This window comes from Patiria miniata, unplaced genomic scaffold, assembly GCF_015706575.1.
Source record: "Patiria miniata isolate m_02_andy unplaced genomic scaffold, ASM1570657v1 HiC_scaffold_6, whole genome shotgun sequence".
NCBI lineage: Eukaryota > Metazoa > Echinodermata > Asteroidea > Valvatida > Asterinidae > Patiria > Patiria miniata.
Genome location: NW_024037073.1, coordinates 12,068,927 through 12,095,017, shown reverse-complemented (window position 1 = coordinate 12,095,017; position 26,091 = coordinate 12,068,927). Strand labels below are relative to the sequence as shown.

General features: G+C 39.9%; 1 protein-coding gene across 2 annotated transcripts in view; it reads left to right on the top strand.

Moving 5' to 3' along the window:
* The window catches only part of LOC119742654 (kinesin-like protein KIF28P), a 34,077-nt gene extending 11,641 nt beyond the window's left edge, over positions 1–22,436 (top strand). The window contains exons 7-23 of one of the 2 annotated variants that reach the window (XM_038218799.1): positions 197–305; positions 1,838–2,039; positions 3,196–3,277; positions 4,822–4,858; positions 5,877–6,037; positions 8,037–8,160; positions 8,950–9,225; positions 10,534–10,743; positions 10,905–10,946; positions 12,091–12,137; positions 13,535–13,663; positions 14,944–15,078; positions 16,385–16,551; positions 17,376–17,509; positions 18,160–18,313; positions 20,169–20,362; positions 22,090–22,436. In XM_038218799.1, the coding sequence (XP_038074727.1) occupies positions 197–305; positions 1,838–2,039; positions 3,196–3,277; positions 4,822–4,858; positions 5,877–6,037; positions 8,037–8,160; positions 8,950–9,225; positions 10,534–10,743; positions 10,905–10,946; positions 12,091–12,137; positions 13,535–13,663; positions 14,944–15,078; positions 16,385–16,551; positions 17,376–17,509; positions 18,160–18,313; positions 20,169–20,362; positions 22,090–22,308 (2,422 nt within the window). In that variant the 3' untranslated portion in view covers positions 22,309–22,436. The remainder of the gene's footprint in view (positions 1–196; positions 306–1,837; positions 2,040–3,195; positions 3,278–4,821; positions 4,859–5,876; positions 6,038–8,036; positions 8,161–8,949; positions 9,226–10,533; positions 10,744–10,904; positions 10,947–12,090; positions 12,138–13,534; positions 13,664–14,943; positions 15,079–16,384; positions 16,552–17,375; positions 17,510–18,159; positions 18,314–20,168; positions 20,363–22,089) is intronic. The other variant, XM_038218800.1, reaches the window with a different exon arrangement.
* Positions 22,437–26,091: the final 3,655 nt, after the last annotated feature.

Below are 26,091 nucleotides of genomic sequence, written 5' to 3'. Positions count from 1 at the left end.
GGATACCACAATTAGCATCTCCCATCCCAACATGTCCCCCTCCACCTCACCCCCCCCCCCCCCCCCCCCGGAATAATCATCCATGAATTGTTTAATCTTATTTAAGATGAATAAGAATTGCATTCAAAATGTGCCCTTTTCCTTCAGTCACACAATATGGTTTTTGGTTTTGTTTTGAATTCTTGTTCCTGTACAGTGCCCTAGCAGATCAGTCAATGGGAAAAAACGTGAGAGTACCATACAGGGATTCTGTGCTGACTAAACTGTTGCAGAATGCTCTTGGGGGGAACAGCAAAACCATCATGGTAAGTACTTGTGTAGTGTTGATGGTGGTCATGGGAATGACTGAATATACCATGCAGCCTATTTCACGAAACAGTGCGTAACTTACGCCATGCATAGGACTTATGCAACAAATTTATTGCGCAGCTGCGCTATAAACTTCTGATCAATTTCACGAAACTTGGCATAAATGCGGAAAGTTTTAAATAACCTAAACATCTTGGATGCTGATAATAATGTTTGTGCAAGATTTTGTTAGTTCATGAAACAGTCAATGAATCACCTCTGCCCGCCGTTTTGAAGGGTAAAAATGTGTCCAACTTTCTTCAGAATCATACGGCAACTCTAAAAACTCTGTCACAAGCAATATATAGCAATTCATTTGCTTCAAGCACAAAGCAGTGAGTGTCTTGTATCAACCTTGATAAGTTGTGCAGTAACAGGCAATGACAGGCTTTAACAGGGATCACGATTTGCTGGTAAAATAAGTAATGTTCAGTCACTACGCCACAACTTACACCACCTAAAATGATTGCGCAAGTTACCCCATAATTTGTAGCGCAAGTTGCGGACTTGCGCATTATGAAACTTTCGTGAAATAATCATATAGTGTGAAATTTGCTCAACTTTAGCAGTAAATTGTGGCCCAAGTAGACTCACGTAGTTGCTTAAAGTGTTGTGAAATTAGCTGCTGGCAACACTTTCATTTCCTGTTTCAGTTGTACGTGTTTTGCTGCATTGTAGTAAGAGAAATGAATGCAGTGACTTAAAACCCAGCCCTATACTCCCGCATTTTCCAAAATTCACAAAGAAGTTTAAGGATTTTGTAGGATTGAGGAAAGTACAGCCAAACCACTGTTACTTTAAATAAGGCCTGATGACCCGCGAAAGTTTCATTTACAACAAAAATGTGCCAAAGGGGTTTGTGCACGGTGGAGGATTATTCATCAGGACTGTTCCCATCAAAATACCCGTTGCCATTTCCAGCCTAAGTGTAATAATATGTAATTAATGATTCAGAGAAATGATCCAAAACTCCAAGTCTGTAATCTCCTTGATCTTTACTAGATAATAGATGCATGTAGGGTATTTGAAAAAATAGATATTTTCAGGTTAATTCACTGAGCTCTAAAGCTGTCTTGGACGCGTTGGTATAGATCGTTATCATGTTGCGACCATCTTGATTTTTGCCCATTCAAATCAACGTAACCAAAGCGAGGCTGGATGGCAAAATAGTCTGGTTCCTTTTTGCACAAAAAGCATTATCATTCAGTACTGTTATTGGATACAGGGAACATGACTGAAATGGTGGCAGCATGATAAAGGTCTATTGCCCCTAGAGAGTTAGGGTTGAGCAAGCATATGTATTTTACAGAGGAATGTTATACTGAGAAGGACCATGCAGGCTTGTTTTAAATCAACATTTGGAGCCGCTTGAGCATTCCCAGATATCACAGGTTCAAAACCCACTGAGGTCACTTTGATTTATTCAAGCAATAAGAAACAAAAGCTTCACCAGCTCATTTTTATAATACTGTTCTCTTTCGCCTTCAAGATTGCAGCTCTGAGTCCAGCAGGCATTAACTTTGAGGAAACACTGTCTACCCTCCGCTATGCTGACCGAGCCAAGAAGATCAAGAACAAGGCAGTGGTGAACGAGAGCCCTACAGAAAGGCTCATCCGAGAGCTACGAGAGGAGAATGCTAAGCTCCTGAACATGATGAAATCTGGTAGAAATGTTGGCTCCTCCGATGCCGGTAAAGCCAAGTCTAAAAGTTCACTCTATCTATTTTTTTATGGCTATGCATTTTTTAATAATCTGGTATTCGATTAGTCAAACTTCACGTATGTTCATAGCCTACATATTCTGGCGCTATGGTGGCATAAAATGTCCAAAATTTCCATTATGTGAGTTTTCCCAAAGTTATACCCCGAAAAGATATACTCAAAATAAGATTCCAATCAAACTCACCATATAATCAACTGGGCTACATTTTTTTTAAAGGAATATTCATTGCTTTCTTTTTGCCATAAAAATTGAACTTGAATTATACTGATAAAGAGCAAATCAATAATTGTGAATAAAAAAAAATGTAGCTCCCTATTTATCACCTGGACGGGTACATTGATATTGCTGGCTGCAGTTCTATAGGTCTCCCTTATTCCTAAAAACTCAGACTTTTAAGGAAAACAAAATAAACATTTTAATCAACGAAAATCACTGCTTGCAAAAAGACCACTACATCATTTGAATACTGAGCATCAATAGACCTATTGAAACAACAATTAGAGTAAGAAAAGACTGATTATGTCATGCCGTATTGAAGCCTTATTAAGGGACAAAGGCTGATGGCGTCGAGTGGGATACCTGGGCACAATAGACAAACTAAGTGGAAGGCACAAACATACGTGACTTGGATTCGATCGACTATTCAAATATTTGGTATATTTGACACAGCATCTAATTACAAAAAATTGATCTAATTAATCAAAAGGGGAAACTTTTATTTTATTCAAGAATTGTTTGGAGCTTGATTTGAACCTTCGGCTCGGGCCATTATCCACGTCCAGGCCCTGAGCAGGTTTTAAACCTACTTGTTTAAAACTGGCCAAGCACATATGTGATGCGATCAAGCTAAATGAGTTGTTTGTCGACCCCGGTCAAAAAAAATTTTATTACACATTTGAAAAGAGCACAATCTCTGAATTACTGCTGGGAAAACTGCATGCTATTTAACACGATCTTTAGTTTAAAAATTATGGAAGTCGGAACTCCAAGAGATGTGATGAAGTGATGTGATGAAGTGGCCCTATTTTGGCCTGTATCTCCAAATGAAAATAAACGACTCATGTAGCTTGATCACATCATTATATTCCCTTATGAAACAGATATGATGAATTTTTTTTTTCCAGATGTTGAAAGTCTTTACAAGGAGAATGAGAGACAGATGCAGGAGATGGACCAAACCTGGGAGCATAGACTCCTGGAGGCTAGGTGAGTATGGACAGCTTATAATGCAGGGTGAGTCCAACCCAAATGTGGGGACTATTGTTTTATTGGAGTTCTGCATGTAGCACTTTCAGAATCTAGGATATGAAAGCCCATTTGATAAGCTTTCTTTTAGTACAAGAATCATTCAAATCACTCACATACTTTTCAAGTTACGGAATTTTAAACACAACCACCATTTGAAAGTTCTGCCCACGGATCACAAAAAAGGTGTGCGTTCTTTCAGCAAAACGAAAACAATTCACACACATCCCTATGTGATTTGTTTTACTTTTGCTGAAAGAACACTGAACTTTTTGTGATCCGTGGACAGAACCTTAAAACGGTGGTTGTGTTTAAAATTCTGTAACTTGAAAAGTACATGAGTGATTTGAATGATTCTTGCACTAAAAGAAAGCTTATGAACTGGGCTTTCATATCCTAGATTTGGAAAGCGCTACATGCAGAACTTCACTAAAACAATGGTCCCAACATTGGGTTGTTTTTTTTTACTCACCCTGTACAGTGGTGCCGCTATACCGAACTGGCGACTTAAAATTGTGAGACCGAATGATCGCTATTACAAAAAAAAATCTATAGATCCCGTGATGTTCATTATAGTTCACAACCAACCGGTTCTTTTCTGAACCACACACTTTTTCAGCAGAGATTCTTCTACATGATGTTACTGCAAACCCTCACTGGTTTACACTGCCACCATGCAAACTTTCAAATCTTATGTAAAAAAAGGGCATTTGTTTTCCGCTTTTATTAATTACAGTGACATTTAGTGGTGCAAGTCTAGTGCGAGAATTCGCAGTGAAAATGAGGGTCAATGAGGGCAGCAAGCAGAAATATCCTGTTTGCTTTATGTCATGCAACGGCTCTCGATCCACCAAAGTCAAATCTGCTTGACCTTTATTCGCTTTCTACATATTTACACAATTGCATGGATGCACGTTTGTTGTTGAATTCTCAAGCTTGCCAACATTTCATTCTATCTGCCAGGGAGAACATCTTTGTAAAATCAGTGCCTCTCGCATCCTTTGTTGAATCTTCGAAACCAAACGCGTTGTCAGACAGTACACCTAAATTGTTTCAATTCACGAGTGAAAAGTATACTGAAATGTGTGCAGTGCGTGCACTATGCACATTTAAGAGTGTGGCACAGAAGTCATTTGATTGTAGAACCGTAGCTTGATGACGTCATCAAAATGGCTCGCAGCAGATGCTCCAGATGGGTTTTGTTTTGCTTGTGGCTTTTAGCAGAGGGGGCGGAGCAGCATTTCAACTTATATTATTTGTTGCAGCTAAAACTCCCCTGATTAAATTCTTGATGTCGTAAATGGTTGCAAATATATATATAATTTTCAAAAGTAGTCAACATTAGCCACATTATAAAAGTGACTGATCTTTAAGAAATGCCCACCTATGTAGAACTAGAATGTTATTGGAGTTATTAGCTTCACTTTAGTGGCAAATATATAACAAACTTTGTGTCTGGATTTGAATGTTGACAAGTCATTTTTGTTTCTGCATACTTTCCACAGGGAAGAATGGGAGAAATCTCAACGGTTGGATCGACAGGTAGGATTGTTTCCCGTCTTTGGTTCTTTGTTTCTTATAATAGGGAGTTACATGTATGTTATTTACAATTTTTAGCTATCACACCACACATTTTTGCCGACTGCATTCAGCAATGCTTACTAAAGGTTTCTGGAGTTACACCTACCCATTTATGTACACAGAAACAAAAAGTAGGTATGTGATGTGTGCATATGTTAACGTTGCTCTACCCATGCTCTTTAATATTTGGGTGGGTTTTTTTTTCTCCCAGCAAATATTCAAACTTCTTCTTTTTTTCTATTTCTGACGCTTTCAACCAACTGAAAATTGGTCAAGGGGGGATCCTGAACACAATTTTTTTTGGGGGGTGGGCGAAAAAAATTGTTGGTCCCCCCAAAAGTGGGTCCAGAAAATTACGGCGTGGGGTTCGGGGCCCACTTAAGGGTCCCGAACAAATTTTGGATTCTAGATCTGAGGCCATTTCTGACCACTTTGACCAATATTTTTTGGAGAAAAAGATGGTGGTGTATGCAGTGCCTGCCTTTATTGCAACGTAACTTTAAAAAAAAGGGGGGTTGTTTTGGGGGGGATGGCCCCCGTTGCCCCACCCCGGATCTGCCCTTGAAATTGGTTTGCTCTTTCGTCTGAATTGTTGTCAAATTAAATCTCATTTTAATTTGAATGCCTGTGTGTAATCTGTGGTTCTCACTTAGCTGAATAGCTTCAAGCATTAAAGCATTCTATGAACAGCTGTAAAACTGGGTTCTTTTAGTAAAACCTGCATAACTTCTGATAGCAAGGATCAATCTCAGTAATTCTTTTTTTTTTTCAGATGGGTGGAAGAACATGCTCGTAAATAATACGTGCTTCATTTGGTGAATTAAGTTTAATAGCTTTTCAAGGGGGAAAAAATTGATTCATCCTGGTCACTATCTTTTTGACTGACCCTGTATCGGCACGACATTTCCCATTGTTGCCTTTTCATAGTTTCCTTCTCCTGGGTATCTTCATCTTTGTCTTATCTTGGTTCTTCTCCCAGGAGAGCAGTGATTATGAACACCATCCGTACATCCAGAACGTGAATGAAGACCCTCATCTATCTGGAATCATTAAACACGTCCTGTTGGAAGGAACAACAGTTGTCGGGAAAGGACTCGTTGATGGGAACGACAAACACAGAATCGATTTAGCGGGACTGGGGTAAGTTGTTCATATGAATGAATGTGGAAAGTGACAAGATATAAGCTGTCTACAAGTACCCCCTTCATCAGTGAATGCTGTGTTCACCGAGATCGACGGTTAATCCCAATTGATAAAATCTTACCAGTGTCCATACTCGGACTTTTGATTTGGAAAAATTGTTACCAAGACTGTGGCAAAAGTAATCGAGCTGGGAACATCAAAAATAAAACTACCAAATTAGTTTTCAGGACCGTTAGTGAATGACAGTCAAAAGCATCCTGTAAATTCATGGCACCTGGTATATTGTCATTTTCAGGAAAAGTGGTATTTTCGTATCAATTTCCAATGCTGGTAGGCCGACCAGCGTTGGAAACAACTGACTTTTTTTCAAATACTTGCCCCAATTGACCATACTTAGTTAGTCCCATTTGTTTGCAATTGATTACACACCTATGAACGGGTACAAGCCAGCTAGACTGGTCCCCTGGCCTTACAATATCCCAACGTCTATAAATTGCTCTGTTTCATCTTAAATGGAGTCAGGGAACCAGACTACTGGAAAATGATTGCTTTTCTTGGTTTTTATGGCATCTACGAACCCAAACGTAAAAAAAAGTCACTGTAACAATATTTGCTATATATTACCAACTCCCCAAATCCATCCATTTCTGAAAATTACAACAAAAGCAAATGATGTATTCCCTTTAATGCCCTGGTTTGTAATAAGTTAGTACATTATGGAACATAGTTCCCTTGTTTTGCTTGTTGACCTGGTCACTCAAATTATACATCGTGCCAAGCATCTTCTTCTGTAGTTGTACAACCGTTGCAAATTGATTCGTGCCTTGTGGCCACTATGTGACACTCTTTGTGTACTTACCGGTAAGTCCCAAGAAAACAAAGTGCCTCTTCTAGAAATCGAATTCAAAGCATGTACTGATGAGGGTTTTTTGGTCTCTTTTTCTTGAATTTTTTTCATGACTCAGACTTGGACTCAATGCACATGACTCAGGACTCGGACTCAGACTCAACACTGAGGACTTGAACTCAAACATCTATAAAATCTGGGTTTTTAATCCATTTCGGTTATTAAAGCCCCTGTCACACATCAAAGACCAAGACCCCGCCAAGACCATGAGATTTAAAAATATCTTGAAAATCGTGCCAAAAATGTAAGAAATGTGGCGCCAAATTCAAATTTCGTCTTCTGAGCTCCAGTCTGTAGACCATGAGCAAAATGTGCTGCATTGTCGTCCCGAATACTATGACTCCGAAACGACCTCAAACCGAATATAACGACTTCGCTACGACTTGGATCCGTTCAATTTTTTTTTTCACGACTGAGTCTCGATCTCTTTACGACATAACCGACAGAGTACCGACATAACCGATTGATTACCGACACAAAAGACCGAGAACCGATGCCGAAACAACTCCGAAACGACGGAGTGACATCATCTTTGGAATTTCACGTCCTAATGGTTGTTTCATAGTCGGCTAAAAAAAATTGGCCGACCATGTACGACCACTGCCGATCTCGCAGTTACTATTGCGATGTTGTTACGACTTCGTTACGACACAACCGTTTGAGTACAGACAGAGTACAAAATCTGATCCGTTTTGTATTTTTTTGCCGACCATCACGATATGTTTCAACAATTAAAACTAATCGTGGCTCCATTGCCGACCATGCACGACCTGTAGGATGCCGAAACGACGCTTAAGAAGTCGTTCCGATAAAGTGATCCGAAGGCTTTATCGTGACAGTGTGACAGGGGCTTTACAACAATCTTTGGGGAAAAAGATGTGAAGTTTCTAGATTTACTACACAATTGCTCAACTTCAGTTCTGTTTGTTCAGTACTTCCAAATGTTACATACATTGGAATGCTCTTATTCTACTGAATACGGAAATCTAAACATCTCATTTCTTAGAGTCTGAGTTGAAGCTCATTCTGTGGTGACATGTCATACATCTCCTTGAGAAAAAAAACAAAATGATTTCATCATTTTCAAAGGATTCACCCGGAGCATGCCTATGTATCCAACTCCAAGCATAAGATGACATTGACTGCTGTTGGAGACAGTAGGATTTTGGTCAACGGCAAGCTGATCACCAAGGCAACCAAGTTACATCACCAGGTGAGTTCTTTTCTCATATTATAGAGTTTATAAATTTGTTTTCGGACTTCCAATTCTGAATAAGTTTGAAAGATACAATTTTTACTCATTGTGAACCAAAATCCATTTAAACTAATTTTCCCACTAAGCAGTGTTTGTTCAGAAACAAGTGTTACTGGTGTCTTTGTACCAGTTTTCCTAAACCGTCTCAGTTAATTTTGACCGAAGTGAGCCACAAAACCTATTGGCTGCTGTTCAACTACTTTGTTAACATATTGACACTAACAGTCCTCAATTTTCCAATTTTCAAATGATTTTTCACACATCCCAGGGGGTTAGGGTTAAATAATTGAACAAAAGGTCAAATATTTGACAGAATACAGAAACAAAGCCTCCAATCCTGCCATAATCATAATAATGTAAAGCGCTTTTAACTAAGATCAAAGCGCTTTACATTATTATTACCCATAATCACTGGGCCAATGAAACATTCCAAATACAGTCTCAGCTCCCTGGGGTATATACAGCTCGATGCAGCCATTTCAGCGCAAGGCAGCTAGAATCAATCACAATAACCATCTCTGCCCTTACAGATACCCATTTACTCCTGGGTGGGGATCGAGAAGCAATGAGTGACAAAAGTGCCTTGCTGAAGAGAACACGCACCACAACCCCAGGCTTGAATCAAACTCACAACCTTCAGAATTACCCGCAGACCACAAGTTCAATGCCCCAGACCACGGGGCCGCAGCACTCCATACCATAATATTTGACAAGCTGTCAGTTTGCATATTTATCTTCTTTTTTTAGGATCGAGTCATTTTCGGTACAAACAGCCTTTTTCTCTACATCGGCTTTACCAACCAACGCTCAGCAGCTGAAGACAGCAAGGGCAAGTACAACTACCACTACTTCCAGGCTGAGTTGGCGGAGAGCCAAGGTTTTGGAGACAGAGGCATGCTGGGATTGACCATGACAGGTGACAACTCCGCCCACGATGCCCTGATGAGGCTGGTGTATCACGACTTCACTAGTCTTCTCCCATCAGTCGCAGAGGTCAATGAAATCAGTCAAGAAATGAATAGGGTAAGATTGAAGTAAAGGTTTACAATGTCTGTTGTAGCCTTAGTCAAGGCGCTAAATGTTATTCATCCCGGCCGTGGCGCGTAAACGACATCCTCGCTAGGGCCGTGCATTATTCAGTGCATTAAAAATACAGCACGAACAGCGACCTCATGCGGCCACCATTTCTATGCAAATTAGTTGGACCCAATATCGATCGCGCCTTGGTTCAATCGTGGCAAAAGCTTATGTTTTTTTTTTATTTTGCGCTGGATTTCTAGCGCACGACCTCGTATGCGAATACAGATAAGTGTAGGCGGGGCTAATATGTGGAGTGTCCAATCACACCTTGGTAAATCCGGACATCATCAAATTGTTTGCAGCTAGCTATTCGCCTTTTGCGGACGTGACAGGAACCACAGTTTTTGTGCATTGGTGCCGTGTGCAGAGAGACACATAATGTGTACGTGTACATGTATGGATTAAGTACGGTGCCACGTTTTAACTTTTACTGAGCAAGTTTCCCCGCAACGATCGACCAATAAGAAAACGACATTTAAGGTCAGCTAAGGCTATTAACATAATGAGCACCACCCCCAAAACCTCACATGGACGATTGAACCAAGGCGCTATATTGGGTCCAACTGATTTGCATAAAAATAGTGGCCGCGTGAGGTCGCTGTTCGCGCTGTATTTTTAATGCACTGTACTGCATGCATAGCGAATAGACATTATGACTGCATGCATTACCGCGCTACAGCCGGATAAAAAAAACAACTAGCGCCTTGACCAAGGCTATGTCTGTTGTTGCTATAAAAATGGGCCTTAGACAAGGATTTGCACGTTGGCCTTGAGGTACCAAATACTCTGTGAAGTTGTTTGTCCAGAAAGAGTTTCAATCAAAAGAAAACAGTCGTCAAAGATTGTTTGAGCACACTTTTTTTACATACGTTAACAAAGGAATCCAGTTACAAGGCCCAAACAAGTGTGCATTTATGTTTTCTGAAAATGTGTAGTATCCACTGAGCTGAAAGTTGAACAGGTTGGTTTGTTTATGCACCGTACTTTTGAGTAATTTTGTTGCTTCAAATGAAAAAAAAAATTGACAAAGAGCAAGTGATCCTATGTATCTTTTAGCAGTAAGGAAAAGTAAAAGCATACTGACCTCAGAAAAAAAATGCTAAAATTGTTGATGCAACATCATAGTAGTAAAGTAGTTGCGCTGAGTGCTCAAGTTTTTCAAAGAAATATCAGTATTCTATTGAATTATAAATGGTGATTATATAACATGTGCAAAGTTTTTATTTATTTTATTTTATTTTTTTAATTCAGGGGATAAGATTTGAACCTCTGATAAAGAATTTAACGTCCCACGATGCTCGGGGCCGAGACATGACAAAAGAGGTTGCAGTCAGAGTGACAGACACCGAAACAAACCAAGTGTGGATCTGGTCAGCGGACACGTTTGTCAATCGACGCTTTCTTATCAAAGACCTGTACCAGAAGTTCCTGGACTCAGATGGAGATTTGACCGTGCAACAGGTACTGTGGGGTAGGGCTGTGCCGATTAATGTACCAGATATTTGAGTATTCGGTTGTCCATCTAATATCCGAGTAGCATTTTCCTGATTTGTGTATTTGAAACTGTTTACGTTGAAGAAAAACATCCGTGATGTTATTTTAACCATATGAGTTGTTGACAGTCGCCTGACACACATCATTCAGTGAGGAATATTAGCTCTAAGGTACATTTGTCATAGATAAGCTTTCATTAACAATTCCCATGTTGTTGGCACATCAATTTCCAGCCGGCACATGCCTAAAACGTGCTGTGGGCCTGGTTGCAGATTATGTCCCTCGGCTTGGGCCATTATGCCCGTCCAGGCCCGTAGCCTGTTTTAAACGAACTTGTTTAAAACCGGCCAAGCACATATTAATTCCCTTATTAGTGCCAGCAGTGTCAACACCCACTCAACTAGTATAAGCCATTTCGGAGTTAAAAAATTTACTACTGTGCATGTGCACATCCCATGACAACGATTAGGGTCGGGGGATAAACAGTTCGCCACACGCGTGCAAAATCATAGCGGGGTATCAACGAAATTAAAGAAAAGTTCTTATTTTGAAGTAGATGCAAAATGTTGATTGTTTTCAACGGCACCATGGTTTACGTTGTTTCGTGTGATCCAACTTTTGTGCGAACAAAAATTTCCATCTTCTGTTACTAGAAGAAAATTGCAAAATGTGGATTTGATTACCACGTCCCCCATAGACTTGAGTGCATTTATCTGCTTTGTTTATCTTCCGACACTAAATCAGTGAATCTGATGTGCGCACGTGCAGTAGTACATTTTTGTAACTCCGAAATGGCTTATTGGTCTAATTCAGCATAGAAAGCACTTAACTTTTGAGATACTTTAATCACTCTAATTGGTGCAGAGTATATAGCTTCAACTTATCCTTTTTCCACAAACTTCGGTATGTTTACTAATTAGACCACGAGCAACAAATATAACCTACTTGTGACAGGAAAATTGTGCCTCTAAAGGGGGCTGTGTCATTAGGGAGACATGAAAATGTCTCCCTAATGACCGATGTCTCCCGTCGTGCGAAGAAATACGATAACGTGTCTCCTTAGTGGTACCTTTACACGTATCATAATAATAATAATAATGGATATTTATCAAGCGCAGCATATCCACCAAAAGGTGCTCTAGTCACTAATACAAAAAATAACAATAGCAAGAAGGAAAAATACAGAGTAAATAAAATAAATAACAATCAAAACAAATGATAAATGCCTAAATGACTAAAACAAATATCAAGAAACAATGTATTGAAATGACAAGCTCACTCACAGATAATAATATCTCTCTTTTTTGCATGCAGGCTGCGGACCCATTCTGGGACCCCGTTGAAGATGTGTTGCTCGGAACGTGAGTAGAAAATCTGTTGCAATGCATGTATCTTTTCTGCTAACAGAGCCTTGGTGTATTTCACGGAGACAGTAAGCAGTAAGCACAGCAAAAGCTTAAGTTTAACCCCCGAGGAAAAAGTTGCTTAAATCAGTGATGTAACAATAGAAATCTTCAAGCGCTTGCAACTGTTAGCACATATCCCACATCACAGCAGTCAACAATTGTTTTGATATATTGTGGCAATAAGTCAAAATGATAAACGGTTGTGAATCAGTGCGGTTTTACCCTTGATAACTGCAGGCTTTCCTACTATGCATGAGACTGAGCGATTGCACATTGCAGTTCTTGCAAGCGCATGTGCAGGTTCTATGTTAAGGAGAATACACGAGAAAGTGTGGATTTGTAATTTAAGAATTCACGAGGTGCAAAGCGCCGAGTGAATTCGTAAATTAAGAATCCACACTTGTGAGTGTATTCTTCGACTTAAACCATTGCGTCAAAAGAAGTATTGTCATTAACAGTCCAGTGAGTGGAGATGAAAAGACTTGCATATCTCTTGTCAATTCGTGACCATTAGGGTATTTACAAGGGAGTTTTTTCGAGGCTGTTATATGTAATCAAGCATTGTGTCATGTTTAGCATGTGTATCGCCACACCCGTACAACCAAATCATTTTGTGTGTAGGCTCCTTCCGTCAACATGGATAGTTCAGACGACGATTTCTTTCTGACTCAAAGTAGTTTTTACAGTGACGGCAGAGAATCTGACTGTGAAGATGCATTGGTATTTTTCGGAAGGAAACTTTTCACGCAGACGGTCCTATTAATGCTCATTATGGAGAACAATTGTCCGACATGTTCAAAGTGAGGATTCGTAATTTTGAATCCACATTTTACTAAAGATTCGTCGTTCCGAATCCACACTTTTTGACCAGTGTAACAGATTTGTAGTTCCGAATCCACACTTTTAAGAATAGTGTGACGTCATAGCAATGGTTTAAGCATTTTTACAGACTGGACACGTAGCCGCTCTCGACAAATGAAATTACAAGTATCCAAGCACACGATATAGCAACACAATTTATTTCAGTTCTCCGATAATCATCAACTCAGAACTCTATGCTTTTTAAAACTTACATAGTCACTGACCCATGCCTATATAGACTTCTTGAATTGGTACAGGTCTCTTATGTTAATAGAGCTTGTTAACATGTAATATGAACACAGGATTTTTTCGTTTGTTTTAATTTAGTAACATTGAATGCACAAATAGTTTACTCATGCTTATCCAAGCAAAACAAACCACTGCCCTCTAACTCCGCCTTAACGTATGAGGTCTATATATATATGTCATGTGTGTAACCATAGAATCATGTAGTTTTCTGATAATGTGAAACTTTTAATTTTGTTTTCCAGCTGCCATGTTTGGTTGATGAGTCTTGCTTACCTGATGGGAATAAATGATGAGTTTGAAGTCCAGAATGACCAGGGTAAAGAAGAAGGATCCATGTCGGTCAAAATACTGCCTTGCGATAAGAAAGGAAAGTAAGTCTTTGTTTGAGCAGACCATACTTTGTTTCAGCAAACCACAACATTCTTGTTATAGTCTAGCCCATAAAGGTGTCTTTACTCTTGAGCGTAGTAAGTGTCCTTTGTCAACATCCAGTTATAAAGATCCCTCTATAATAGGAAAAAAACAGTTGCACAGAAATTTTTTAAAACTTAATTGTGTAAACTGCTGATATGTGGTATCTATATGGTTTGACCTTTGTGGATTTGTGCAACGTTTGCCTTTTAGTTATTTGATTTTTGGCAACATTATTCATATCGTATCCAAGGATGGCAATAAATGAGGATAGCAAATCATCATGTTTACACGGAAGGACATGTGAGAAGTTTTGTTTCGCGTATTGCATTTGAAGTTCGTGCATCGTATGGCGACCGCACACAGTGAACTTTCATGTCCATAAAAGAGGCTAGTCTTTGCAATTTACGTTGTTTCTAATGAAAAACAAATATCTCGCAGATGTATGGTTGTTATTTTATGATCTGTCAATGCAAAGACAGATGTTAATACTAAGGGAATATATTTGTGCTTGGGTGGTGTCAAACATGTTTCAGACTGGTTTGAATCTGGATGCTGATAATTACCTTTAATAGCCGAAGGCAAGGGTAATTATCAGCATCCAGACTCCAAATACCTTTTTGGTCAAAAAATCTAAACTTTTCGGTCCAAAGTCAAAACAAGTCCAAAATTAATAATTCCAACGATTTTGTTCAACAATTTCACTTCATGTTTTTCAAAACACCCCTCTAGCTATATAATGGAGTGTCCAGCTCGCGAGTAAGTCATAAACAACTCCTTTTATGGAGATTTGCGCACGTACTGTGGATGTTGCACAGAATGCAGCTGTGGTGGTGCGGTGTGAATTTAGGACTATGAAATACTGACGCACTGGTAGTATTGCGCATGCCTACGTGAGGATTGTGAACGTTCTGTCAATAAATCAGTAAAAGGCACCGGATTTCATAGGAGTCCTAATTTCATGTGACACTGGAAAAGTGTTTTAAGACCAGCCAGCCGGTCTTTATCATCTGTTTAAGACCGGCCATGTGACGGGCCCTCGACCAATGGGAATGGGTAAACTCTCTTAGGTATTTATGAATGATGACGCATTGTAATTGAGTCGATCACAAGTCAAATCACAAATTAAATCACACAACAGGGGATGGGAAAAATAGACTGTGACTTGGCTTGAGACTAGATGATTTGTGAATAACTTGTGGTAGCCTGTGACTGACATCTTACGTCCATTGATATTTAGAGTCTTGGGAGATGACAGCATGACATTGGATCCATCAGAGCTGCTTGGCAAGAGACTTGATCTATTGGTCATCATCAAGCAGTGTCGTGGAGTACAGTGGATTCGAGAAGAGAGCAGACGAGGTGTCTACTGCATGTAAGGCTTCATCCGCAATAGGGCTTATTCCTGAGCGGGCGAGGGCGCTATAACTAAGCCGTTTGGGGCTTAAAACATATGTGAATGCAACGTCATTGATGAAAGTTTTTTACAATCTTGATTATTGAGTTACAATTAATGGGTGTGTTACAGGTAATGTGTGCTTACCCATATCGTCTCAGGTTAGCCCTGTGCTATTGGGTTAGCTCTGACATCATTCTCGGGCTCACCCTGGTCAGCTACCACAGACCCTGCTCGTGGAGCAGAGTCACTGGTGGAAATACCTCACATGCATGCGTTGTTCATTCCTAGAATACACAAGTATGGTGGCCGGACAGCGGAAATCTTGGATGGACCCAAAAATCAAATTTATTTGAAGTCTAATTCAAGTACTCATTTATTGAGTTTCTTGCAGCTTTAAAGGCTATAATTCTAGCCCAACTTTTTTTAGTTTTGCAATTGACAGAAGAGCAGTAAATCTCATACTAAGACCCAGTCTGAAATGGGTGTTTTGTCAGTGGCTACGGCCATGGCTAAGGGCGTCAGGTGAGGATCGTGATGGCCCGCGGTTGAGTGTTCGATTAGCCTGGCTGTCGTGGCTAACAGGACTGCCTTTACCTGAGTCGATCCAGGGAGCGACTCAAATGCACCCACAGTGACTTACATGTTTCAAAAATGAGATTTGTCTTGTGTTTGTACAAATTGCGTAACTGCAGTGGCCTTATTTGCTAAAAAAACATATGGCGTATTATTGTAATCTCCAGTAAAACAGTGCTTATAATGCAGCTGGGTCTTTGTGAGGGTGCTGGCCATAAGTTGTGTCCTTGGGCAAGCCACTTCACCCCACTTGCCTCCTTCCACCCAGGAGTATAATTGGGTACCGGCATTAAGCTGGGGAGTAACCTGCGATGGACTAGCATCCCATCCAGGGGGAAGAGAAATATTTTTAGTTGTTTTGTGCCGTGGAATTTTGATTTTGGGCCATAATTATTGATTGGCTCCTATGACAGACTTGACAGTATACCAAAAACCAACATATTTAGCAATCTTATGCATCCACATGCAAGATGAAAACGGAACCATACATGTATGTACTTCTCGCCTGAAAAGTAGTCATGTTACTAGTGATTTGGAAATTGTGCGACAATGAGTCATCAGCTTTGCGTCTGTCCAAGCAATGATAATAATGTTTCATTGCCATGGACATAATTTGGTCAGATACGGAACAGGTTGAATGAGAAACTAAAGGTTAATTTGATTTGTCTTTGATCTGATGATGAAAATGGGTTCTTATTGTCTTTTATAGGTTTGATTTCTTTGACTGCCCTACATCATTTCAAACGAAGACTGTTTGGCATAACATCAACACCAAATTCAGTTTCCAGAAACAGTTTTCCATCAAGACCGTCACCGAGGAATTTCTGGCATATCTTCAGACCAATGCACTTCTCTTACAAGTGTGGGGAACACAAGGTACCTATTCCTTCTGTTATATCACCTTCTAATATTCCATCATTGACAAAATGGGTGTTTTAGTGTTAACAGTACACAGTACAAAACGAACCTCTATCCTGATTAGCCAAAGCATGGGGTAGTCACACAGTAAAACTCAGGTTCAATGTGTTATGCTTGTATGCTCAAGTTAAAAAAATAGTGTGTGATTTTACAATTGTGTTTTCTCTTAATGCACAACCACAGCATATTGCTTTATAATGCAGTCATCAATACAACCACAATTTAAGTTGAGAATAATACTGATTTTGCCTTCATGGGTTTATAATAATACCTCGCCAAAAAAGTAAGACATTGTCCACAACCTTACTTTATCAACTAGGGGTGCGTTCAGCATTAAGGTTATCAAGGCCCCTGCGAATCTGCAAACCAAAAGTGGAATAAAATGCCTTCGAGAGAATTGTTCAAATGGCAGGGTCCAGTGCTACCTAAGTGTCATTGTGTGGATAGCAGCTTTTCAAATCTTACAAAATAAATTGTGACAAGTTGTGAAATGTAACCAGTAAAATATGTGACGTTATTAGATGTTAATCAAAACTAAAAATAATTCAAAAAAAAAATATCCATCTTATGAATAGTTATTAGATGTTTTGATGTAAAAAATGGCAAGTTTTAGCTGTAACAATATCACTCTGTGTGTGTCAGCTATCTTGGAAAACACAGCGGTCTTTGTTGCTAACTTTGACCTAAGTGTTGGTGGCACATGGACACTCCCGCTTGTGCAAACAATGCCAATGTTTTCAAATGTTAGCGTTGTTCATGTATATGTATGGTTTTCTCCGTAGCTAGTGGCGACGCTGAGGTACGTGTAGACAGCCTGAATGACCAGCCTGTTGGTATCCGTCCCAATCTCAGCTCATCCTCATTAAACAGCCTCAGTGATGCTTCCGTCTCGTCTTCGAATGATGAAGAACCTCTGGTATGTCCTTGTGTTCAAAATGTTAAACTCTTGGAATCAGTGCTCTTGATCATACTGCTCTTTCGTAATTTGAATTTTAATCAAAGGTTTATATTTGACATAGCAGTATGTCAAGGGTTCAATTTCTTGAGCAGCGCTATCTACCACCCATTTTATTGCCCAGCAGGCCGGCATTTATCTCCGGTTTCAGTAGCATGAAACGACTGAGAAGATTTCTATCCCCCTTGGATGGGATGCCAGTCCATCGCAGGTTACTCCCCAGCTAATGCCGGTAGTCATTTATACTCTGGGTGGAGAGAGGCAAGTGGGGGTAAAGTGGCTTGCCCAAAGCTTGGTAAAGTGGCCTCTCAACCCTGGTCCTGACCGGGGTTGAATCTTACCAATGTAGAGTGCTGGACCCGTGTAGAAGCTGTGATGGATTTTTGCTAGTGTGATAAAAACGGCCTTATGAGAGAGCTTGCTTTTGAAACTTGCTTGTAAAAGGAAAATCAAGAGGCTTCCAAACCTCTGGAGTTCAGAAAATAAAGAGGTGTTCTAGCTCCTGCTGTGTCTCAATGGTGTAAAAAGGATCAACTTGAAAAGAAAGGCATAATGCTTTGACATATAACTTGAATGAATCAGAGTGTGTGTGATTTGTTGGCTGGATGCAGATGGGTAGAGAGTTCTCTGATGATCTCAGGAAGCAAGCAATATTCAACCAGAGACAACTGAAGGAGAATGAGAGAGTCAAGAAGACCGGCAAGCGACTTCATCATCATCATCTTCAGTCAGTGGATCTACCAGGGAGACTCAGAGCTGGATCAGGTCTGTTGTTACCATAGGTCGAGGTATATTAAATTTACTAGAGTGCTACTACTCTTCGTTCCTATGCATAGAATACTTTCAGTAGTGTCCTGGGACTTGTCTTGAATTGTGTGTATGATCTAATAGAACATGTTGATCTGATACACCGTACCCTCTGGAGACATGCACACAATAGGGAACAAAAGATTGTATACATCTCCACAGGGCAATTTCTATAGATGAATGCATCACCACAAGGTTTTCACGAAATAGATATATGGATATTACTCAAAAACTAGGAATTTCCAAGGTATGTTGATTTGTCCCAAATGGTAGAGTTTTAGAAAAGGGATATTAAATCCGAATTTCAGCCAAGGAAATGAATTCTGGTTAAAATAAGAGCATTTTGAAACTGTACTTTCAAACTCAAAAACTTTACAACACGAGAAGAAAGAAATGTCTCCACAAGGATACAAATTTCAGTATCTGTGAATGAGATGGAGCAGATTTTTACCGGGGAGCTCTACATATGTGCAACTCGAGAATAGAATGAACATGGCTGCATAGGCGCAGTTTCATATGTTTTTTCTAAACAAACATTTGGGAAATGCATACATGCATGTAAACGTTGTTTGCATGGGGTGAAATGAACCGCTCATTTACTAACTGAATATTTCGGTTTTGGGTGTATCAGTTTTGAATTTAAACACAGATATGTACATAGCCATGGAAAAGTTGAAACAAATTTTGGAGCTTTCCGCAGTTTTGTGTCCGAGTCTCCAAGGGCGGATCCAGGGGGGGGGGGGGGCCAAAGGGGGCCATGGCCCCCCCCCCCCCCCCCCCCCCCAAAACGAAACCAATTTTTTTGTTTTGTATGTGACATCGCAATAAAGGCAGGCAGTGAGTACACCACCATCTTTTCCTCTAAAAACATTGGTTAAGGTGGTCAGAAATTGCCTCAGATCGCACCACAGAGCATCTAGAATCAAAACAAATTTCGGGGCCCTTAAGCAGGCCCCGAACCCCACGCCGTAATTTTTTTACCCACTTTTTTGGGGGACCAAAATTTTTTGGCCCCCCAAAAAATTGTGTTCTGGATCCGCCCTTGCGAGTCTCCAGTACTATAGCTCTTCAGTTGCCCCCTACATGTATCTGATGGTGCATGTGGCATCAAGACTAACTTTGATCTGTGAATTTTTAAATGTTTGGATCAGTGAATGTTCATAAAAATTCACCTGTAATGTAAGTAATGAGAGTGTGTCAAATACATTGTATCCATTGAGCAAATGAATTAATAACGGGGTTTATTAAGGGAATAAATGTGTGCTCCGGAGGTTTTTATCACTCTGTTTAGCACCCAGACTCTAAGTGGTCTTTAACAGAGTGATAAATACCGACGGAGCACATATTTATTCCCATTCATAAATACCTTTTCGGTAAAAGACACTTATTGCAAAAAAAGTATCAAATTGTTTAGAACTATTACATAAATGGGGAAAATAATTGAAATCTGACGTTTCTGATATGCTACAAATTTGAGATGGAAATATGTTATCTGAAATCAGAAAAACCCTTAAATTTGCCGGAACACGTAGATCCCTGCTAGAAATGCACACATTATTATTATTTACTTGCCATCACAACAGAAAATCACAATACAAAACATGATGACTGGAACTTAAAAAATGAACCTGGTCACTATTGCCTACATGCATTCAGTCCCAAGACAATAAAAAGCAAACATATTTGTGAGTACGGAAAATGTTTAGGTATATCTCTGCTTCTGCTTGTGCTTCTGCTTCGGTTCTGCATAAACACTCCCTGGAGGGTTATAAATACGAACCAAATACAGCAAATTCATTCTATTTTTCAACAGTTCCAGCTTATGGAGCTCCACAAAACAGTCAGGCCAGAGAGCGCTCTGCATCACATATTGTAGATACATCAAATGGTCCAGAGAATTCAGGCACAAGTGTTGATGGGCAAATTGGCAAGTTGCTGAAGACGTTCTTCCACGACATCAAACCAGTACAGGTCACGATGAAAGCAATGCAGGAATCTTATGAACAGGTAGGCTCCAAAATATCTTTGAGTATTGCTGTATAAGGACGTCCTCAGGTCGACCTTGCGATGACACAGAACAGTCGGCGACTGACATTTACGGATCAAGCTGCGCCTGCATGAGCTACGACTGTCCGGAACATATCAGCCGCCAATTTTCTGCGACCTGAGCGTAACTGCGACAAAATTAAGACGATCGGCATCAGTCACCGCTAATATCAGTCGGCGCTAATATCATATCCTTTGTCTCCCCCCACGTTTTCCGTCCTCGAATAAGAATAGTAGCCTACATTTGATTCTATAGCTCAGAATGACTCCAAACTCGAAAATGATGTTTAAATGACGATCAGCTGCTAAAAAATAATTGGTTAAAGTGGTCAGAAATTGCCTCAGATCGCACCACAGAGCATCTAGAATCCTGAACCCCATGTCGTTAGGGCTTCGTGCTTCGCACTCACATTAGTTCTGACCACGGTATGTCAAAAAAAACCACCCCCCCCCCCCCCCCACTTTTGAGAAGTGATTGACGCCCTTGATCATGCACGAGTCTGGATCATGTTATTTCATTGTGTAGACATTCAGTGTGCGGTGAAAATGTTTGAATAAAAAGACGTGGCCTTGGAACAACATTTGATTGATATCAACACACGCACCGCCATTTTGAAAATGTCACATGATCACGCCTTTGCTGAGGAATCATCGTTTCATGGTTTCGTTTATTTTATGTCGAGATGCCGCTTATTCCACGAAAATCACACCATTTCTCAGTTTTGTGACCCGAGCATAATTTTTCTGCTTGATGTCGATGGTTCCGTCGCGGCGCAAGCAAATCGCAAGTTGACCTGAGGGCGCTCTACCTAAAGTGATTTGAACTTTCTTACATTCTATCTCCGAAACAGATTTAGAAAGGATAGTACACCATTGTGTTTACACTTCCTGTTGCTGTAAAAGTTGTAACTGATTTAAGCGCCTATACAGGGTGTTTCAAAAGGAAAGTTACTGAATATAACAGGTTAGAATGTGAAACTTGAAAACTGTCAGAGTGGTTCCATCTTTTTAAGGGAAATTTGGCAGCTTTCCAATAAAATCTTATTTGCATCTCTGTAGTCACGGGTGACTGAGTACCGTCAGTTTCAAAAAGGCTAAAAATCCCCTTTTTCCAAGTTTGTTTGATCCAGTGGCGAATTGAGCTGTGTAAAAATGCACTGTCGCAGTGGAATTATGTGTTGAATGGGGAGGTAGACATGTTGAAGGTGTTGGTGCATAAAATGAAATCATGTTTCATGACTAATTAAAAATCATTTTGAAGATTTGTTTTTCATTAAAATAACTACCTCATGCCTAAATGCACTCAAAAGAAAGCTTGCCCATACGTCCCAACTTGGCAATGTTTGGGCTATGTCTATTGCAGGCTATGGTTTGAAAGCATTTTGACATGGGATTGCTGATTTTAAATGATAAACATGTAAAATCAACAATGCCAGTTGATGAAGACACTGGGATGGTGTGGCAAGCTCCTGAAACAAGCTCTGTAACTCTAGTCCCAAAAAGTTACCTTCTAGTTACTTGATACAATAATGGGACTGGAAACGAACTTTCATGTTCGATAATAAACAAATACGTTACTGAAACACCTCCCTTTTCAACGCACAGTCCACAGCAACAGCACGTTTTTTGGAACAGCTGAACTCACCCCTAATTGCTAGATCATAAATCATTACTGAATTGCCCCTTAGGTTGACCTTAATGACCTAGAGGCCATGAGGACACATATCCTACAACAACAGGAGCAAGTGACCGGCTTAAACAAACAGCTGACTACCAGTCTGACATCTCTGCGCAGTCATCTGAGTCTGATCATACGATCCAAGAGGCAATCCAGATTGACGACTGACTCACAGGATCAGAACGGAATGGGAGATCAAATGCAGACACAGATAGCATGGGGACAGTAGTCCAAAGGCAAAGATTAAATTAAAGGTACACTAACCATGCTCTTCAACAAATTTGGTGTCATTTTGGCATCAGCAACCCTCTGAAAGAAGGCTTTTATATCATTATTTTATTATCAGAGATGAAACTGGCGTATGGCGAAAAAATCGGAAAATAGGCCGAACAAAATACGTGTCCCGAAAATCTGGGCCGCGCTGCAGTAACACACGTACATGCATGTACAATACAATTCATGCCCAACTTCCGGACACCAACTCCTGCTTTATTTTGATTCAAACAAAATTTTACCATGAAAAAAAAAATGGTCGGAGTTTTCATTGCATAAAACGCCTGAATTACGGTTAGAGTAATGGAGTCATCAATAAAGAAGTTCACTTCTTACTTGAGAAAGTCGAGGGAAAAGTCCGAAAGACAAGGGCACATTCAACCACACAACTGCACTACTCCACTTGCATTCATACGTGGGGAAAAATCAGGCATTATCGTCTTTCTCTTCCAACAAATGCCAGTGAAATGTTTCGCTAATGCCCTCTTCGCTATCCTCGAGATACTCATCACGATTTTTAAAACATTGCATTTTGTACAACTAAATCTGAAACCTCCGAAAATTGCACAACATAATGATTTTATCCACTGGATCGTTCACAAGGCTACCCGTGGCCGACCGGCCATGTGCTAGCGGACGGTACGGTGCGGTATGCGGTACGTACGCTGGTACCATTGCATATTCGCACGCACGTGCGACACAGTGATTTTTCCATGTCGCCTGTCAATGTTTAAACTTTTGTCCAGCAGGAGAAGGCTCCGCGATCAGTGTTATGCCCTGTGTTTCTACCGTTGAAACACTCCAATAACGACTGGTGAAAGAGATTAAAACTAAGTTCGCGATGATTTTAACGTGCAATTTCCATCGACTTTTCATCGACTTTTCTTCGAAATTACGATGAAATAAAATGACATTTTCTTGAAAAAAATCTTTACAAAATCAAAATTTTGTTGGACACACTGTAAAAAAATCGGAAATTTTGTTGGAAAATTCAAAAAGTCGGATTTCCGATTAAAATCGGAAAAGTTTCATGTCTGTATTATTTATATCTGGTAAAGAAAAACGCCCTAGGCACTGTAGTTCGCAAGCCTTTAGAAACCTGTAGAGAGGAGACAATGAGAAAAAATGACAGTTTTAGAGGTGGGAGGAATACCCCAGAAAACCCACGGAATCGGGCAGGGACTAAAAACCCAATCCACATATATTGGCCCAGGCGGGATTCGAACCCGGGTCACAGCGGTGGATGGCGAGGAAAGTACCGCTACGCCAACCTGACTTAGGTTGCTTTTGCACACAAACACATCCGTCCTACCTGTAGACTGATTGCCAATCCATGTTTTATCGGTCCTGATTAGGAGGCAGGAACCTGATCTACCCTGCTCAAACTGAATAATTGTCGGGTGGCAAAGAAATTATTCCATAACTAAACAAGGGCCAACTTTGTGTTTGATGTCTATTCACAATTCAATAACTATTGAAAAATTAGAAAGAAATCTATTTTTCAGGGTGAAAATCGGAAATAGCACCAACAGTGCATCTATAAGAGATATGAAATATTTCAAACGTCCCTGTACCTTTTTCAATTAAAAAGTATTTGTAGCTTTAAGTTTATTTTATTAAATGTGTTTTTAACCAACTTTAAGTTGTCACACATACCACAGTGCAACTTGCGCTTCATCATGAGAGCCATTACACAGAAATCAGTAAACATGTCATAAGATATAGTGTGTCTTTGCTTCATTGTTGCATTACAAATTTTAGAGCCAGTTAACACTATGTAACAAAATCGTGATGCAGCTGAATTTAAATTTATAAACTAATGATACATTAAGAAGTAGATGAATCTGGCGAGCAACTGCTGTATAGGGCTCTTTCACCACCCTGCCTACATCCAGGCACCTGAAATTCAGCATAGCCAATTGTACAGGGTGAGTTAAAAAAAAAACGAAACCCAAAGGTCGGGACCATTTTGACCAAGTGAAGTTCTGCATGTAGCACTTTCAAAATGTAGGATATGAAAGCCCAATTTGTGAGCTTTCTTGTAGTACAAGAATCATTCAAATCACTCATGTACTTTTTTTCAAGTTACAGAAGTTTAAACACAACCACCGTTTTAAAGTTCTGTCCATGGATCACAAAAAAGGTAAGTTGTCTTTCAGCAAAACGAAAACAATTCTCATAGGGATGAATATGAATTGTTTTTGTTTTACTGAAAGAAGACTTCCTTTTTTTGTTATCAGTGGACAGAACTTTTAAACTATTTTTTGTTTAAAATTCCGTAACTTGAAAGGTACATGAGTGATTTGAATGATTCTTGTACTAAAAGAAAGCTTATGAATTGGGCTTTCATATCCTAGATTTTGAAAGTGCTACATGCAGAACTTCAATAAAAAAAATGGTCCCGACCTTTGGGTTTCGCTTTTTTACTCGCCCTGTAATTGACAAAGATCGTATAGCACACCCCGCAGTAGGTAGTAGACAAGCCTTCAAAGCTGTGATGGATGGCAAAAACTGTGAGGAAAACGTGGAGCCAACACCCAGTGCTGGGTTGGCACGATTATGACAACCGTACACAGCACAGGTACTGACCATTGAGCTATTTGATAAAGAATTTGCGGTTATGTACTTGAAAATAAGCCCCACTGTCTAGTTGACATGTGGGAGCTAACCAAACATTTGCCTACTGCAATGGTGGTCGATCACAGGAAATCCGGATGGTCACATGGTACTTTGAGTTTAACGTCATACGGTCAGAACCTGTTTGGCCACAGAACCCATCATGCTTCAAACAAAAATGCGTGTGGATTTTGCACTCCTTTGGGGCCAAAAGTGTTTCAGTAATGTTGTCGGAATCGTCTCTGTTGATCAGAACATCTATCAGATAGCAACCGCTGATAGTGTTTTCTTTCCGTTGTTATTTTGTGCAAATTTGTCTATTTAGTACCTGTAAACAGCAGGGACGAAATTAACACTGTAATATATTATGAGATGTTCCTTGATACGTGTAAATGTTATGTGACAAATAATAAATACTTCTTTTTAAGAAGAGCAGTGTGGATTATCTCGAGGGTCACAAATATGAATTTCAAAACAAAACTTTCTTGATTTGTATCTATATAAAGAATTCTGTATATACTCAGTCATCAGTTCATCCATCCATAACTTTTGCGTCCATTGAGGTATCCTTATTGTATTCTGCATACTATAGGCATGTATATTTGTATATATTTGATTATGCCAAAGTAATTATGTAAGAAGAGATAATTTATACACAATATGTATGTAACGGGAAAAAATATATATTAACGAGTACTCGTGTATTTTTTAAGTAAATCAATTGTCATGAAATTGAAAATATGCAAATTATGAAGTTTCAACATCTTGTCATCTTGTGTAAGTCTGCGGTGTCTTGTACTGTAGATTATGAGTTCCATGTTCCATATTCAATACATCAGGGGGGGCTAGTAACTATGGTTTGTTTGTCTAATTCCAGGTGTGTTATGCGTGGAAAGATGAGTTCCCATTGCTAGATCTTGTCAACGGGTTTGCATTAAGGCAGTGGCGCCCCAGGGGGGGGGGGGGGGGGGAGGGACATCCCCCCCTTAAGTTTTTCTTGCCCCCCCCCCTCCCCCAGTTGTCTACATATAGATTAATTTTGTTTATTTCCTTTGCTGTTCAAAATCAGAACTATAGTTAAAAACAGAGTGTCATTTTGGTTCTGTGCACACAGTTGGCCCCG